This window comes from Cherax quadricarinatus, chromosome 22, assembly GCF_038502225.1.
Source record: "Cherax quadricarinatus isolate ZL_2023a chromosome 22, ASM3850222v1, whole genome shotgun sequence".
NCBI lineage: Eukaryota > Metazoa > Arthropoda > Malacostraca > Decapoda > Parastacidae > Cherax > Cherax quadricarinatus.
This window is the reverse complement of record NC_091313.1, coordinates 34503935-34523650: the sequence shown is the minus strand read 5'-3', so window position 1 is coordinate 34523650 and position 19716 is coordinate 34503935. Positions and strand designations below refer to the sequence as shown.

At 43.3% G+C, this 19716-nt stretch overlaps 1 protein-coding gene across 2 annotated transcripts in view; it reads right to left on the bottom strand.

The window, feature by feature from the left end:
* The window catches only part of LOC128689808 (UDP-glycosyltransferase UGT5), a 53317-nt gene that overhangs the window by 12219 nt on the left and 21382 nt on the right, over positions 1 to 19716 (bottom strand). For both annotated transcript variants that reach the window (XM_053778296.2, XM_053778297.2), the window contains exons 2-7: positions 13971 to 14144; positions 13265 to 13519; positions 6413 to 6643; positions 6048 to 6212; positions 5697 to 5919; positions 974 to 1193 (exon numbers count right to left, since the gene is read on the bottom strand). In XM_053778296.2, the coding sequence (XP_053634271.1) occupies positions 974 to 1193; positions 5697 to 5919; positions 6048 to 6212; positions 6413 to 6643; positions 13265 to 13519; positions 13971 to 14144 (1268 nt within the window). The remainder of the gene's footprint in view (positions 1 to 973; positions 1194 to 5696; positions 5920 to 6047; positions 6213 to 6412; positions 6644 to 13264; positions 13520 to 13970; positions 14145 to 19716) is intronic.

Here is a 19716-nt window from a genome sequence, read left to right as displayed (position 1 = left end):
GGAAGTATTTCTTCAGTCATAGAGTCGTCAGGAAGTAGAATAGCCTAGCAAGTGACGTAGTGGAGGCAGGAACCATACATAGCTTTAAGACCAGATATGACAAAGCTCAGGAAGCAGAGAGAGAGAGAGAGGCCCTATTAGCGATCAGTGAAGAGGCGGGGCCAGGAGCTGAGTCTCGACCCCTGCAACCACAATTAGGTGAGTGCAATTAGGTGAGAACACACACACACAAACATACACACACACACACACACACACCATCTCCTGAGGAACACATCAACCAGATAACTGCTACAGCATACGGGCGCCTGGCAAACCTGAGAATAGTGTTCCGATATCTCAGGGAGGAATCGTTCAAGACTCTGTACACCGTGTACGTCAGGCCCATACTGGAGTATGCAGCACCAGTTTGGAACCCACACCTGGTCAAACACGTCAAGAAATTAGAGAAAGTGCAAAGGTTTGCAACAAGGCTAGACCCAGAGCTAAGGGGAATGTCCTACGAAGAAAGGTTATGGGAAATCGGCCTGACGACACTGAAGGACAGGAGGATCAGGGGAGACATGATAACAACATTCAAAATGCTGCGAGGAGTTGACAAGGTGGACAATGACATGATGCTCCGGAGATGAGACACAGAGACAAGGGGTCACAATTGGAAATTGAAGACTCAGATGAGTCAAAGGGACATTAGGAAGTGGAATAGTCTGGCAGATGACGTAGTGGAGGGAGGAACCATACATAGTTTTAAGACGAGGAATGATAAAGCTCATTAAGCAGGGAGAGAGAGAAGACCTAGTAGCGACCAGTGAAGAGGCGGGGCCATTAACTATGAATCAACTCCTGCAACCACAAAGAGGTGAGTACACACACACTGCCACACACATACACACACACACACACACACACACACACACACACACACACACACACACACACACACACACACACACACACACACACACACACATACTTAGGGTCACTGATAATCTTGGTGAGAGTGTTGACGATAACATCCTCAGTCAGTTCCTCCCAAATTAAAGTGTCTCCCAGTCCTGAGTTCCTGACAAACATGCCGTTCTTGGGTTGGTCGGCGGAGATGGGCAGAACGAGAAGAGGTGTAGCGTGGTATAAGGACTCTTGCATGCTGACAATACCACCGTGCGTGATGAATAACTTCACGTTGTCGTGAGCTGCGGAAAACACAGTTAGCAGATCATGGAATACACAGTGTTAGTGCTAATTGTATGGTGGGGGACAACCAGAGTTTGTTGCATGGTGAGGAACAACCAGTGTTAGTTGCATGGTGAGGAACAACCAGTGTTAGTTGCATGGCGGGGAACAACCAGTGTTAGTTGCATGGTGAGGAACAACCAGTGTTAGTTGTATGGTGAGGAACAACAAGTGTTAGTTGCATGGTGAGGAACAACCAGTGTTAGTTGCATGGTGAGGAACAACCAGTGTTAGTTGTATGGTGAGGAACAACAAGTGTTAGTTGCATGGTGAGGAACAACCAGTGTTAGTTGCATGGTGAGGAACAACTAGTGTCAGTTGCATGGTGACGAACAACCAGTGTTAGTTGCATGGTGACGAACAACCAGTGTTAGTTGCATGGTGAGGAACAACCAGTGTTAGTTGCATGGTGACGAACAACCAGTGTTAGTTGCATGGTGACGAACAACCAGTGTTAGTTGCGTGGTGAGGAACAACCAGTGTTAGTTGCATGGTGAGGAACAACCAGTGTTAGTTGCATGGTGAGGAACAACCAGTGTTAGTTGCATGGTGGGGAACAACCAGTGTTAGTTGCATGGTGGGGAACAACCAGTGTTAGTTGCATGGTGAGGAACAACCAGTATCAGTTGCATGGTGAGGAACAACCAGTGTTAGTTGCATGGTGAGGAACAACCAGTGCTAGTTGCATGGTGGGGAACAACCAGTGTTAGTTGCATGGTGAGGAACAACCAGTATCAGTTGCATGGTGAGGAACAACCAGTGTTAGTTGCATGGTGAGGAACAACCAGTGCTAGTTGCATGGTGGGGAACAACCAGTGTTAGTTGCATGGTGAGGAACAACCAGTGCTAGTTGCATGGTGAGGAACAACCAGTATCAGTTGCATGGTGAGGAACAACCAGTGTTAGTTGCATGGTGAGGAACAACCGGTGCTAGTTGCATGGTGGGGAACAACCAGTGTTAGTTGCATGGTGGGGAACAACCAGTGTTAGTTGCATGGTGAGGAAAAACCAGTGCTAGTTGCATGGTGAGGAACAACCAGTGTCAGTTGCATGGTGAGGAACAACCAGTGTTAGTTGCATGGTGAGGAACAACCAATGTTAGTTGCATGGTGACGAACAACCAATGTTAGTTGCATGGTGAGGAACAACCAGTGTTAGTTGCATGGTGAGGAACAACCAGTGTTAGTTGCATGGTGAGGAACAACCAATGTTAGTTGCATGGTGAGGAACAACCAATGTTAGTTGCATGGTGGGGAACAACCAATGTTAGTTGCATGGTGAGGAACAACCAATGTTAGTTGCATGGTGAGGAACAACCAATGTTAGTTGCATGGTGAGGAACAACCAGTGTTAGTTGCATGGTGAGGAACAACCAATGTTAGTTGCATGGTGAGGAACAACCAGTGTTAGTTGCATGGTGAGGAACAACCAGTGTTAGTTGCATGGTGAGGAACAACCAGTGTTAGTTGCATGGTGAGGAACAACCAGTGTTAGTTGCATGGTGGGGAACAACCAGTGTTAGTTGCATGGTGGGGAACAACCAGTGTTAGTTGCATGGTGAGAAACAACCAGCATCAGTTGCTTGGTGAGGAACAACCAGTGTTAGTTGCATGGTGAGGAACAACCAGTGTTAGTTGCATGGTGATTAACAACCAGTGTTAGTTGCATGGTGACGAACAACCAGTGTTAGTTGCATGGTGAGGAACAACCAGTGTTAGTTGCATGGTGAGGAACAACCAGTGTCAGTTGCATGGTGAGGAACAACCAGTGTTAGTTGCGTGGTTGGGAACAACCAGTGTTAATTGCATGGTTGGGAACAACCAGTGTTAATTGCATGGTGAGGAACAACCAGTGTTAGTTGCATGGTTGGGAACAACCAGTGTTAGTTGTATGGTGGGGAACAATCAGTGTTAGTTGCATGGTGAGGAACAACCAGTGTTAGTTGCATGGTGAGGAATAACCAGTGTTAGTTGCATGGTGAGGAACAACCAGTGTTAGTTGCATGGTGGGGAACAACCAGTGTTAGTTGCATGGTGAGGAACAACCAGTGTTAGTTGCATGGTGAGGAACAACCAGTGTTAGTTGCATGGTGAGGAACAACCAGTGTTAGTTGCATGGTGGGGAACAACCAGTGTTAGTTGCATGGTGAGGAACAACCAGTGTTAGTTGCATGGTGAGGAACAACCAGTGTTAGTTGCATGGTGAGGAACAACCAGTGTTAGTTGCATGGTAGGGAACAACCAGTGTTAGTTGCATGGTGAGGAACAACCAGAGTGCTTGGTATAAATCAAGAGAGCTGCGAAGGAGATCTGAATATAGTTTGGTGATTAAGGAATGCTAGAGTAAAAGTGGATAACCAAGAGAGTGGATAAATCTGGGAGAGATGGGGAGAAAAAAAAAAGACGGATTGTTCCAGCAAGAGTTAGAGGGTGCGAAGGAAGTTTTCAGTTACAAGGTGTTGAGCAATCATCAGTGAATGAAAACGTTGATCAGAGTGAAGAAAGACAAATTTTCTTTTTTTACGTTTTCGCGCACTTTGGAGTGTGGGAAAGGCAACAATTTGCAGAAATTGAGAGAAAGCAATATTTCAGTCAAACTTGGATGTGAGAAGTGTAGGTCAGAGTCAACGATACATCGGGTATGACATCATATTGTTTATATATTCTTCCGTTTATTCCTATATTATTTTATTAAAAAATCAGCCGTTTTCCACCGAGGTATGGTGACCCGAAGAGGAAGAAACACTTTCATCATTATTCATTCCACTCCTGTCTTGCCCGAGGCATACTTAAATTAAGAAGTGATGTGGAATCAACAACTGTATAATGCAGATGGCTTAGGAGAGGTTAATGTGGTAGTTTGGATACATCAAGGTGGAGAGGGCTAGGATGACGACCAGGACGTATAAATCTGGGATGTAAGATAGTAGGGATAAGTATTGTCCCAGGAACTGTTTTGAGCAGTAACTTTGGAAGTGATTTAAGGAAGGGATTACTAGTAATAAGCTTCATGGAAAAGGCTCTCAGATATGTGACATTAAATGAACACAGCTTCCAGGAAGAGTGAAATTATTTGGCTGTCCACAATGATCCACTTCGTGTAGGTTTTAAAATGTATTAGGACTGCAAGTTTTCACAAACTAAACATAGTGTTAATTTCAATAATCCCATCACTGATACTAGGAACATCAAGATCTTTCCACAAGGAGAAATTAGATATGAAAGATGAGGTAAACCATATATTTGAAAAGTGGAAAACGGTGGCTGATGGATTAATCCATATATGGAAAGAAAGAACTTCGTCATTGGAGGCAAAAATCGGAATGTACCAGAAGATAGACGAACCAACGCTTTTATATGGGTGTAAAGCGTGGGTTTTAAAGGTTAAAGCGAGGAGGAGGCTGGAAGCAGTGGAGATAATGTGTCTGAGAACAAAGTGTGGTGTGAATATTTTGCAGAGAATTTGAAGCCATTATATTAGAAGGTGTGGAGTTCAAGGTGCTGGTTAGGGGATGTTGAAGGGTTTAGGCATTTAGAAAGGAATAAACAAAGCAGGAATACTATGAGCTCAATTAATTTCGGATGGAGAGAAATAAAGACAAGGAGTGTCCTAGTATGAGTTAGTGGGAGGGGGTAAAGGACGCTTTGAGTGTTAGAGGCTTAGACATCTAATAGGCTTGTGTGAGATTGTTAGACAGGATTGCAAGGCGACAAGTGAGTTTAATGATCTGACGTGTTGTTTGAGGGTGAGCAAGGTAACATTTATGAAGAGATTTCAGGAAAACATTTAGTCGTACATGAGGCCTGGAGGTGCAAAATACAGTTCCTATACACTGAAGGAGATGTCGGGATACAGAAGTTCAGAAGATCTTCTCAAGTGTGATACCAGCACGCTTCTGGCAAGACAGGGATTGAATAAAAGATGGTTAAAGTGATTCCCCTTTTTCGATGGAAGGTGGCCGATGTGTTAAGAAAAACGTCGTTATTGCATTTTCTGTACAAAGTAAATAAACTGGAGCTAAGTAGAGCATATCAGACAGAGGAGGAAACGCCAGAGAAAAATAATATTTCACAGAAATTGTTAAACGGGGAGAAGATCGTAGATCAATTACAATATATGTAAACCACCAGAAAACGTGATAGTGTTGAATAATGAGTAAACTAAGTCCAGCGTGTTGACGCTAGCGTCAACAAGTTACCTTCCTATGAGAAAACTTACCCCTCATCTACCTGTTGCTGTTCTTGCAACATAACATAGTTCCTGATGACGCACGGAGACCTGTGAAAGATCTTGATTTAAAGATTTCCATCCCAGCGTGGTTTGTCTCGCACAGATAATAATTATTCATACTACATGCAATACAACAAATACTGAAAAGATAGAATATGTCCACGCTATAACTGAGGCTACTATACATACTAGTCTAGGCTATAACCGACGCTGCTATACACACTAGAACTTACCAAGAATGTCTTGTTGGGGAAGCCACTTGCTGATCATCACGTTGTCAGGAATGTCCTCCAACTCTCCCTCGTACTTCCATATGACTCGTTGAGGCAGCCTGCGGAAGGCCTTGATGAACAAGTCTCGATACTGAACTGGCATTGATGTGCTGCGAGTCATAGAACCCAGAGTGAAGTATATGACGCCAGATGATCCTGCGCCCGTGATCCATGTTTCCAGCTCCTGGCAAAAGTAGTATACTATGTTAATTTTTGCACATGTACAGATTATGTTTTTTAAATAAGGTCCCTGAATGATATATCATATGAAGAAGACAGTATATGGGAAGCACTTGAAGCAAAACAATTGACCTGAGGCAAGGGGTTGCCGGGGCGACAGTGCATGGAGCCCACTTCCACCTGAGAGGGCAGAAGAGGCAGCGGCATACTAATAGAGAAGTGGGTGTTGAGTAGTGTTAGGCTCAAGTTTCTCTCCAGCTGCAATAACGGCGGCAGCTTCGGGAACTGAGCTGAGATCTGAGGGTTGCCACAAACATTACTGCACGTACCTTCAACACTCATACAACAAACTTACGTTGTATAAGTAACATAAAGTCACATATTACATGCCGCAAATTATTTTTAACAATATACAACAAAATTATTGAAACCAATGTTTGGTGAGGTACTTCACCCTCTTCAACTTTGAGATGTTCCTGTGACAGCTTACTTCTCACCTCCTTCTGTATGAGTGGGACGATCGCCCATTTCCGCCAGTAAAACGACATCACACTATGATCTAAGAAGTTGAGGAGGCGATGCCATACGCTCATGGGTTTTGGGAAGTCGAAATGCATAGGGACGTAAGCAGGGTTAAGAACGTTGCCCAGGATGGCACTCTGTCGCGGGTCCATCCCTGGAGTAGCCAGTGTGATGAAAGGAACTTCATGCAGGAAAGGATACGCAACCTGTGGAAGAGTGAGTTCTGGCAGTCAAGACGAGCTACGTTGGGCTGAAGGTAAATGATTTAAAAAGAATTGGTCGGTGGATTTTTTTTATAAGAGCAATTACAATAATCTTGAAATATTTAGCCTTTGACAGAGTTTGTAATAATAAACCACAGAACGAGTGGGATTTGAACCCAGGGTAAGTGACTCGTTGAAACTCCAGGCCATACGTTCAAACCCCACCCGTTCCCTGGTTTGTTTGTAATAATATTATTACGACTTCGTGAGTCATGAAAATATGTAACAATCTATATATCCTCAAAGTGATAAATGACATACACACACACACACACACACACACACACACACACACACACACACACACACACACACACACACACACACACACAGTATTTACAATAAAAATTTGAAGGGCTCTGGAAAGGCAGCACAGAGGGGAACATCAACAGGGAATATACCAACAGGTGTTGGATGACATACGAACAACGGAGGAAGAGGTGCAGAAGCTGCTAAGTGACCTTGATACCTCAAAGGCGATGGGACCGGACAATATCTCCCCGAGGGTCCTTAGAGAAGGAGCAGAGACACTGTGCGTGCCACTAACCACAATCTTCAATATATCCCTAGAAACTGGGCAACTACCTGAGATATGGAAGACGGCAAATGTAGTCCCCATTTTTAAGAAAGGAGACAGAAACGAAGTACTAAACTACAGACCTGTGTCTCTGACGTGTATAGTATACAAAGTCATGGAGAAGATTATCAGGAGGAGAGTGGTGGAGCACCTGGAACCGAACCGAACAGGATTATAAATTACAACCTGAATGGATTCATGGAAGGCAAATCCTGTGTCACAAACCTTCTGGTGTTTTATGACAAGGTAACAGAAGTAAGACACGAGAGAGAGGGGTAGGTGGATTGCATTTTTTCTGGACTGCAGGAAGGCCTTCGACACAGCTCCTTACAAGAGATTAGTGCAGAAGCTGGAGGAGCAGGCGTGTATAACAGGGAGGGCACTGCAATGGATCAGAGAACACCTGACAGGGAGGCAACAACGAGTCATGGTACGTGAAGAGGTATCACAGTGGGCGCCTGTGACGAGCGGGGTCCCACAGGGGTCAGTTCTAGGACCAGTGCTATTTTTGATATATGTGAATGACATGATGGAAGGGATAGACTCTGAAGTGTCCCTGCTCGCAGATGATGTGAAGCTGATGAGAACAATTAAATCGGATGAGGATCAGGCAGGACTACAAAGAGACCTGGACAGACTGGACACGTGGTCCAGAAACTGGCTTCTCGAATTCAACCCTGTCTAATGCAAAGTCCTGAAGATTGGGGAAGGGCAAAGAAGACCGCAGACAGTATATAGGCTAGGTGGACAAAGACTGCAAACCTCACTCTTGGGGTGACCATAACACAGAGCACGTCTCCGGAGGCACACATCAACCAGATAACCGCTCCACACTGTGTACGTCAGGCCCATACTGGAGTATGCAGCACCAGTTTGAAGCCCACACATGGTCAAGCACGTCAAGAAGTTAGAGAAAGTACAAAGGTTTGCAACAAGGCTAGGTCCGGAGCTCAGGGGTATGTCCTACAATGAAAGGTTGAGGGAAATCGGACTGACGACACTGGAGGACAGAAGGGTCATGGAAGACATGTTAACGACATACAAGATACTGCGTGGAATTCATAAGGTGGACAGTGACAGGATGTTCCAGAGAGGGGACACAGGAACAAGGGGCCACAATTGGAAGCTGAAGACTCAGACGAGTCACAGGGATGTTAGGAAGTATTTTTTCAGTCATAGGGTCGTCAGGAAGTGGAATAGCCTAGCAAGTGACGTAGTGGAGGCAAGAACCATACATAGCTTTAAGGCGAGGTATGACAAAGCTCAGGGAGCAGAGAGGACCTAGAAGCGATCAGTGAAGAGGCGGGGGCCAGGAGCTGAGTCTCGACCCCTGCAACCACAATTAGGTGATTACAATTAGGTGAGTACACACACGCACACATACACACATACACACACACATACACACACACACACACACACACACACACACACACACACACACACACACACACACACACACAGTGTGATTGCGCTTTGTTCTAACCCATACTTATACATAGAGAAGCGTGAGTGTATATATATATATGCCGTGCCGAATAGGTAAAATTAGTGATTTTGGCTTAAATTGCAACGCTCCTCTTGCCGAATAAGTCAAGTGAAAATATATACTGCTTGGGGAGGCTGGTACAACGCCTAGCTCTGCTGGGTGCGTGATTCTTGTAGGACTGTATGGTCCAGTGAGTTAGAGCGTCGTGAATTTTCGCTCACCATGATATATATATATATATATATATATATATATATATATATATATATATATATATATATATATATATATATATATATCGTGCCTAATAAGCGTAATCGTCCAATTTTACCTATTTGGTAGGCGTTCTCTTTGCTAAATAAGACGAATCAAACTTTGTTTTTGCCATAAATCATGGAAATCGATCTGATCTTAACGAATAAAATATATATATCTTAGATTTAATATTAAATATATTTAAGTAGCAATTTGTCAAGGAGATCAACACTGTTTTTTTTTATGTGAGCTTCAGAAATGTTCCCATGCAATGTAGTTAATATTTTTAACAACCATATTGACAAGCTGTATGTTACTGATCCTACAGTGTTAATAAAAGATCTCCATAGAAAACCTGGCTTGTGGGTTTTAATCAAACCTTACATATAAGGAAGGGTCGTCGACGTCATTACCTCTTGGTAAAGTTCAAAGTTGTTTATCATACAAACATTAACCTGGTCCAATGGGTTCTTATTAAGAACGTAAGTATCCCTGTCTTATAATGTTCATTTTTCCGTCATAATCTACCCTCTCCATAATTACTATCGTATTTACGTTGTCTGCTTGGTTAAGTGAAGTTAGGACCTTTCTTTAAATCATAATATGACTTAACAAATCTTTGAGGACAATTCGGTTCCACAGGTGTGAGCGAAGCTCCATATATCTTGCCTTTTCAAATATTCAGCGTTTCAGGGAATAGATCCCCTTGTTTTTCCAGACTGATGAAAAGATTTGGCATTGTTAACATAATTAAATGTCCCAACTAATAAGCAGGAGGATTCTACGCCGGTCGCGAGTCAGTTCAACACTCGACAGGTTGACAGCGAACTCAGGGTGAGCATGGCGAGTCAGTTCAACACTCGACAGGTTGACAGCGAACTCAGGGTGAGCATGGCGAGTCAGTTCAACACTCAACAGGTTGACACCGAACTCCGGGTGAGCATGGCGAGTCAGTTCAACACTCGACAGGTTGACAGCGAACTCCGGGTTAGCATGGCGAGTCAGTTCAACACTCGACAGGTTGACAGCGAACTCCGGGTTAGCATGGCGAGTCAGTTCAACACTCGGCAGGTTGACACCGAACTCCGGGTGAGCATGGCGAGTCAGTTCAACACTCGGCAGGTTGACAGCGAACTCCGGGTGAGCATGGCGAGTCAGTTCAACACTCGACAGGTTGACAGCGAACTCCGGGTTAGCATGGCGAGTCAGTTCAACACTCGACAGGGTGACAACGAACTTCGGGTGAGCATGGCGAGTCAGTTCAACACTCGACAGGTTGACAGCGAACTCCGGGTGAGCATGGCGAGTCAGTTCAACACTCGACAGGGTGACAACGAACTCCGGGTTAGCATGGCGAGTCAGTTCAACACTCGACAGGTTGACAGCGAACTCCGGGTTAGCATGGCGAGTCAGTTCAACACTCGACAGGGTGACAGCGAACTCCGGGTGAGCATGGCGAGTCAGTTCAACACTCGACAGGTTGACAGCGAACTCCGGGTTAGCATGGCGAGTCAGTTCAACACTCGACAGGTTGACAGCGAACTCCGGGTTAGCATGGCGAGTCAGTTCAACACTCGACAGGTTGACAGCGAACTCCGGGTGAGCATGGCGAGTCAGTTCAACACTCGACAGGTTGACAGCGAACTCCGGGTGAGCATGGCGAGTCAGTTCAACACTCGACAGGTTGACAGCGAACTCCGGGTTAGCATGGCGAGTCAGTTCAACACTCGACAGGGTGACAGCGAACTCCGGGTTAGCATGGCGAGTCAGTTCAACACTCGACAGGTTGACAGCGAACTCCGGGTTAGCATGGCGAGTCAGTTCAACACTCGACAGGGTGACAGCGAACTCCGGGTGAGCATGGCGAGTCAGTTCAACACTCGACAGGGTGACAACGAACTCCGGGTTAGCATGGCGAGTCAGTTCAACACTCGACAGGTTGACAGCGAACTCCGGGTTAGCATGGCGAGTCAGTTCAACACTCGACAGGGTGACAGCGAACTCCGGGTGAGCATGGCGAGTCAGTTCAACACTCGACAGGTTGACAGCGAACTCCGGGTTAGCATGGCGAGTCAGTTCAACACTCGACAGGTTGACAGCGAACTCCGGGTTAGCATGGCGAGTCAGTTCAACACTCGACAGGTTGACAGCGAACTCCGGGTGAGCATGGCGAGTCAGTTCAACACTCGACAGGTTGACAGCGAACTCCGGGTGAGCATGGCGAGTCAGTTCAACACTCGACAGGTTGACAGCGAACTCCGGGTTAGCATGGCGAGTCAGTTCAACACTCGACAGGGTGACAACGAACTCCGGGTGAGCATGGCGAGTCAGTTCAACACTCGACAGGGTGACAACGAACTCCGGGTTAGCATGGCGAGTCAGTTCAACACTCGACAGGTTGACAGCGAACTCCGGGTTAGCATGGCGAGTCAGTTCAACACTCGACAGGTTGACAGCGAACTCCGGGTTAGCATGGCGAGTCAGTTCAACACTCGACAGGGTGACAGCGAACTCCGGGTGAGCATGGCGAGTCAGTTCAACACTCGACAGGTTGACAGCGAACTCCGGGTTAGCATGGCGAGTCAGTTCAACACTCGACAGGTTGACAGCGAACTCCGGGTTAGCATGGCTAGTCAGTTCAACACTCGACAGGGTGACAGCGAACTCCGGGTGAGCATGGCGAGTCAGTTCAACACTCGACAGGTTGACAGCGAACTCCGGGTTAGCATGGCGAGTCAGTTCAACACTCGACAGGTTGACAGCGAACTCCGGGTTAGCATGGCGAGTCAGTTCAACACTCGACAGGTTGACAGCGAACTCCGGGTGAGCATGGCGAGTCAGTTCAACACTCGACAGGTTGACAGCGAACTCCGGGTGAGCATGGCGAGTCAGTTCAACACTCGACAGGTTGACAGCGAACTCCGGGTTAGCATGGCGAGTCAGTTCAACACTCGACAGGGTGACAACGAACTCCGGGTGAGCATGGCGAGTCAGTTCAACACTCGACAGGTTGACAGCGAACTCCGGGTTAGCATGGCGAGTCAGTTCAACACTCGACAGGTTGACAGCGAACTCCGGGTGAGCATGGCGAGTCAGTTCAACACTCGACAGGTTGACAGCGAACTCCGGGTGAGCATGGCGAGTCAGTTCAACACTCGACAGGTTGACAACGAACTCCGGGTGAGCATGGCGAGTCAGTTCAACACTCGACAGGTTGACAGCGAACTCCGGGTGAGCATGGCGAGACAGTTCAACACTCGACAGGTTGACAGCGAACTCCGGGTTAGCATGGCGAGTCAGTTCAACACTCGACAGGTTGACAGCGAACTCCGGGTTAGCATGGCGAGTCAGTTCAACACTCGACAGTTTGACAGCGAACTCCGGATTAGCATGGCGAGTCAGTTCAACACTCGACAGGTTGACAGCGAACTCCGGGTGAGCATGGCGAGTCAGTTCAACACTCGACAGGTTGACAGCGAACTCCGGTTAGCATGGCGAGTCAGTTCAACACTCGACAGTTTGACAGCGAACTCCGGATTAGCATGGCGAGTCAGTTCAACACTCGACAGGTTGACAGCGAACTCCGGGTGAGCATGGCGAGTCAGTTCAACACTCGACAGGTTGACAGCGAACTCCGGGTTAGCATGGCGAGTCAGTTCAACACTCGACAGTTTGACAGCGAACTCCGGATTAGCATGGCGAGTCAGTTCAACACTCGACAGGTTGACAGCGAACTCCGGGTGAGCATGGCGAGTCAGTTCAACACTCGACAGGTTGACAGCGAACTCCGGGTGAGCATGGCGAGTCAGTTCAACACTCGACAGGTTGACAACATGTTTGGACCAACCACTTCGTGCTCTGAAATTATTCAATTTTTTAACATTTAAACCTCAGTTTTCCGTTTCGTTATATATAATTGTATAAATAATCTTACCACTCGAGTGGTACCACGATGAACAACTTTTGCTCAACACTCAATAAATAACATTCTTTAGGGTTTTAGCCAATCAGTAATCTTAGTAATTACTGACCTGTGGAGCTGATCAAAAGGAATCGAAAACAGAGTAAACAACCTGCTATGTATAAGCGATTTCGGTAATATCTGTTTACTGATTGAAGTGATACTGAGAAAGTGAATGGTGACCAATGGTCATCCTTCTTTAAAAATAGTTGCAGTTGTACAACTTAGCTACAAGACTCGGACCACTCACACAGCACATTCATCTAAGTTAAGAGTACTAACCTCATTAAACATATGGTTTATCACTATGAGATCAAATTCTTTCCTTCTCTCATAGATCTCCTTCACGACGGGAACTTTGTACAAGTCTCTAGCAATGGCTGGCAGAGCAACCTTTAAGTGCTTAAATGGGCCACTACGATCCTTGCGGTAGTCGAACATGTTTACATTGTCCTGACTCATGTGTGGAAGGCCGTGTGTGACCTCGTGAATGTTGGCATGTTTGGATGTCTTCGGGTGATTGGACAGCATCACTATCTGCGGAGAGGATGTGGCTCGCTGGTTAACATAATGATCACTTGTAAAGAGAGGAAGACCTTAAGATTACTTCACAGTTGTATTATTATAATCAAAATCAAGCGCTAAACCCACTAGGGTCATATAGCATTGGGTCACAGTTGTAACAAATCAAAACAACTCATCAGCTGGGAGAAAAAAATATTTACAACTCCATACTGATAGCGATTCTCATTTATAATTTTTTTTGTTAAACATATTTAAAATATAAATAAATAATGATGATGATAATAATAATAATAATAATAATAATAATAATAATAATAATAATAATAATAATAATAATAATAATAATAATAATAATAATAATAATAATAATAATAATACCAATAAGAATTAAAAACATTTATCTTAGAAGTTAGCAATGAATATGAGGTGATTGCTGTCAAGAATTAACTGAGTGAGGAGTTACCTTGTGTCCACGCTGTGCCAGTGCCTCAGCCAGTGCCATGAAGATGTTTTTGTGGCTCCTGGATCCCACTGGGAAAAGCATAAGGATCTTATAGGACTTCTCAGGAGGAGACAACGTGCCCTCAGCACTCGCCACAGCAGCCATCAACAACGCACAAAGAATCCCCAGATTCATCTGTACACATTACAAATCAAATTGATACTAGGTAACTTGTTTTAGTTACATGTGTTCGTGAACATTCGTTTAAATATTCAAGCAAAATTCAAAATACAAGTAAAGAAATAATGATATATATATATATATATATATATATATATATATATATATATATATATATATATATATATATATATATATATATATATATATATACGTACATACCACCTCTATAGCTGGACTGGGGACCCTCATCCTCAGAGAAGACATTAAAAGTACCTCAGGGATAACCCGGAGCTGTTTGAATATTTTCTTCTCCTACCACCCCCTATATTTTATATTCTATGGTAAATTTTATTAATAGACACAATACAATGACAGAAAACACAAACATGAATACATAGGTACAATATATCAGAGATTATGAATTTCCTCCAGCTCCTCCGAAGCCGGACGCGAGTAAAGTATGCAGCAAGCATTTCCCCTCTGGATTGCCATGCTGAGGCACTGGAACATGAAAGTGGCTGCCCTTGGGTCCCTGGTGGTGTCGATGAGTCTGGAACGCAATTCTTTAAGGAACGTGTGGCATGTTTTCTCCATGATCCCAAGGTCTCTGATCCCACTGGGACAAATTAATACTGTTGGCTTATGTCCCTGTACTTGCTGATCTTGTACTCCTCCTTGTCGCCCCACACTGTGGTGGATATAGGTGTCAGCCAGTGTGGACACACAGGTATAGTCCCATGCTAAGAGCTTACCACTCTTCCAAGGATAGATGGTGATCCCATAGAGACGGTTTGCTGGGTTGTGGGTATTATTGGCTGCTAGTGATCGGGGCTCCCTCTCGGCTGAGCATCCAGTTGCACCAAGGGTTCTCTTTATGATGTCATTGACTTCATTGTGTCTTGCATGCCAGCCCTTGGTTTTGGAAGAGCTAAGAACATGTAGACCATACTGGTCTGCTTATACATCGCCGCAAATACACGTATATTCTGTGTGAACTGGAGAAGCAAGGCGCTGAGCCACTGCAATATGGAGGGTAGCAGGGTTGAGGCGCGTTCCCATTGGCGAAATGGGAGCTGTTTGGAGGAAGTCCCCAGAGTGATGTGCACTCACAGCTTGGAGACAGGCAGTCTCCCTGTTCGATGTTACAGCCCTAAGCATGTTTGTAAGCACCTTTTCAGCGATGGGGCTATCCCAACTTGACGGTTTGTAGGCCAGTGCTGCACTAGGTTTCGGTGCTGGAGCAGAAAGTCTCCCATTCAGTGATGGCACTGGCATAGCTAGGGTCCTGCATTCCTGCTGAGTCACGGAGGTTGTCTGGAAGAATTTGCTTTACTAACTCATTTGATGCTATGGAAGAGGATAGGAAAGTCGGTAGGGCGCTCTGTGAGGATTTGCGTACTCCCAGGCCCCCAAGCCTGACTGAAAGTGAGGATTGCAACCACTGTCCATCTTCGAGGGAAAGATTCAGTACGAGTACTCTCTAGCATGGTCCTAAAGAGAGAGTCATATTCCTTGAGTTTTGGACTGCTGAAGGCTGGGGAGCATCTCAGGAAGTAGGTAATTTTTGGGATTGACAAGCACCTGGTGAGTAGGTAGAAGGCATCATGTGTATCGATATCTTTCATCCTGCCTTCCATCGTCCTGAAAGCTAAGATGATTTTTTCTAGGATCAGATCGATGGCATTGGGCCCAAGAGGAGCACCAAGGAGAGTGCTGGTGGCTGGATCAATGGCTCGTGCTCCTGGTAAAACAGCACTGATATTCCAGATCATCTGTCGATTGATAGAAACTATTTCATGTTTGGTGTGCTTTAAAGATAGGCTCAGACTCTCTCCCATGTCTTTAATTTTTCTGATGTCTTCTAGGAGAGATTCTTTGGTGCCAGCTAGAGTACCATCATCCAAGAACCAGATATTGAGCTCACTGGAGAGTTCTTCTGTGAATTCCTTAATGAGCAGACAGAAGAGAAAGGGGCCGAGAGGGTCCACCTGTTGCACACCCTCACAGTCAATTTCATGGTCCCCAAACAATAGTTTAGAGGTCACACTATGATAAGATTCAATGAAGGGATAAAGGGAAGGGAAGTGTCTAGAAACTGCATTTAGAGAAGCATCCCTTCTGATTAATTTGAAATAATAACACTGCGACTAGCCTGCCTCATGGTGAGCGAAAATTCCAAGACACTCTAATCCACGGGACTACACAATCCTACAAGAATCACGCACCCAGCAGAGCTAGGTGTTGTACCGTGATCCGAGGACATATAACGGCGTGAGTGCCTCCGAACTAATATCATTCAACTTCCCGTTTGGTGTACTAGCCTCTACAAGCAGTATATATTGTATTGTAGCCACGAACGAGTGGTATTTAATCAATAACAACACTGCGTATGCCCTCGGATCACGCTACAATACCTAACTCTGCTGGGTGCGTGATTCTTGTAGGATTGTATGGTCCCGTGGGTTAGAACGTCTTGGAATTTTCGCTCACCATGAGGCGGGCTAAAACAACAAGGGTTCATTCCCCCGGCTAGTCGCTATGTTGTTATTGATTAAATACCGACTTGTATAAATGGAAAACAGGAATAAATAAAGGGGATGTAAATAAGAAAGAAGGAACACTGCAACAGGCCTACTGACCCATGTGGAGAAGGTCCATGTCTCCCCCCGGATTAGCCCAATGACCTCCCCCGAATTAGCCCAATGACCCACCCAGTCTGGTCAGCTCCACTCAAGGAAGGAGCACTTCACCAGACCCAGCAGCACAAGCTAGTCAGGTCCAACTCACACCCACCCACTCCCACTCATGCATTTATCTAACCTATTTTTAAAACTACACAACGTTTTAGCCTGAATAACTGTACTCTGGAGTTTGTTCCACTCATCCACAACTCTATTACCAAACCAGTGCTTTCCTATATCCTTTCTGAATCTGAATTTTTCCAACTTGAAACCATTGCTGCGAGTCCTGTCTTCGCTGGAAATTTTCAGCACGCTATTTACATCCCCTTTATTTATTCCTGTTTTCCATTTATACACCTCGATCATATCCCCCCTAATTATACGCCTTTCGAGAGAGTGCAGATTCAGGGCCTCAGTCTGTCCTCATAGGGAAGATTTCTGATACATGGGATCTTTGTCATCCTCCTCTGTACGTTTTCCAGAGCATTTACATCCATTCTGTAATACGGTGACCAGAACTGAGCAGCATAGTCTAAATGAGGCCTAACCAAGGATATATAGAGTTGAAGAACAATCTGAGGACTTCTATTATTTATACTTCTAGATATGAAGCCAAGATTCTGTTAGCTTTATTGCGAACACTAATGCACTGTTGTCTTGGCTTTAGATTACTGCTAACAAGAACTCCTAAATCCTTTTCGCATATCAGTAGTATTAAGATCTACACTACTTAGTTTATATGTGGCATGGTTATTTACTGTCCAACATTTAGAACTTTGTATTTGTCAATATTAAACTGCATCTGCCACTTCTCCGACCATTGCATCACTATTTAAATCATCCTGGAGTGCTCTAGTGTCCTCATTAGAATGAATTGGACGGCCTATTTTGGTGTCATCAGCAAATTTGCTTATGTCGCTATTTATTCCCTCATCTATGTCGTTTATGTAAATTATGAACAACAGGGGGCCCAACACTGACACCTGAGAAACACCGCTTTTGACATGCTCCCATTCTGATTTCTCCTCATTTACGCAAACTCTCTGCTGCCTATTTGTCAGCCATGCCTCCACCCAGGAAAAAATTCTCCTCCTATTCCGTGTGCCATAGGTTTCCTCAATAGTCTCTGGTGTGGAACTCTATCGAAAGCCTTACTGAAGTCCATATACACAATATCATATTCATTACCATGATCTATCTCCTCAAACACCTTAGTGAAAAAAGTTAGTAAATTAGTAAGACAGGAGCCTCCTTTGTAAAACCGTGTAGAGATTCATTAATCAATATGTATCTATCAAGACGGCTACGAATTGCTTCAGCAATTATTGATTCCATAAATTTTCCCACTATGGAGGTAAGGTTTATTGGTCTATAGTTCGAAGCTAAGGACTTGTCACCTGCCTTGTAAATAGGTATTACATTTGTCATTTTCCACTTATCAGGCACTATGCCAGTTTGTAGTGATATGTTAAAAAGATTAGCCAAAGGTATGCTAAGTTCCTCTTTACATTCCTTTAACACCCTTGCAAACAGTTCATCAGGACCTGGGGATTTGTTAGGTTTTAGTTTCCCTATTTGTCTGAGGACCATGTCACTAGTTACCACAATCGTGCATAGTTTATTATCGTCCTGTTCTACATAATATATTATTTCTGGAATATCGCTAGTATTCTCCTGGGTGAAAACTGAGAGGAAGTAGGTATTGAGGATTTCACACATATCCTTATCACTGTCAGTGATCTGACCATATATATATATATATATATAAATATATATATATATATATATATATATATATATATATATATATATATATATATATATATATATATATATATATATATGTATATATATATATATATATATATATATATATATATATATATATATATATATATATGTATATATATATATATATATATATATATATATATATATATATATATATATATATATATATATATATATATATATATATATATATATATATATATATATATATATATATATATATATATATATATATATATATGCAATAAGATCACAGTAAACAGGTGATTTCGGAATATGCAAAACAACCACTCTGAAAAAATAGAGAAATTCCAAGCGCTTTCGTGACTACTCACATTATCAAGGAACTATGAAAGTAAAGCATCCAAGGAAGCTATATAAGGGGTCTGGCCAACACCTCACTATCAGATCCCTCAACGGTTAAACACCTGACGCGCGCCGACCCAACTTGGATAGGTCCTTTGCACAACTCACCCACAAACTATTCTACCCAAGAAAATTTAAAAGTTATTTGTCCAGTGTATTATTAAATTCTTCCAAAATTCTATTAATTATAAGTGGATCTAATTTATATAAACCAAAGGAAATATTCATATTATTGTCAAAACTGCTTTTTATGAAACAAGATTCAATTATATTCCTGTCGACCATGGACTTGCTTGATACTATTTTCTCAACTTTTTGAAAATCAATTGGATGGTTAAAATCTCTAACATGAATAAATAGAGCATTGGAATCTTGTCCAGTTCTAATGCTATATTTATGTTGTTTTAATCTTAGTTCGAGACTTTTACCAGTTTGACGATAAAGTTTATTACGGTCAAACTGGTAAATATATATATATATATATATATATATATATATATATATATATATATATATATATATATATATATATATATATATATATATATATATATATAAAATATATATATATATATATATATATATATATATATATATATATATATATATATATATAATATATATATACATTATATATATATATATATATATATATATATATATATATATATATATACATATAAATATATACACATATATATAAATATATATATATAAATATATATACATATATATATATATATAGA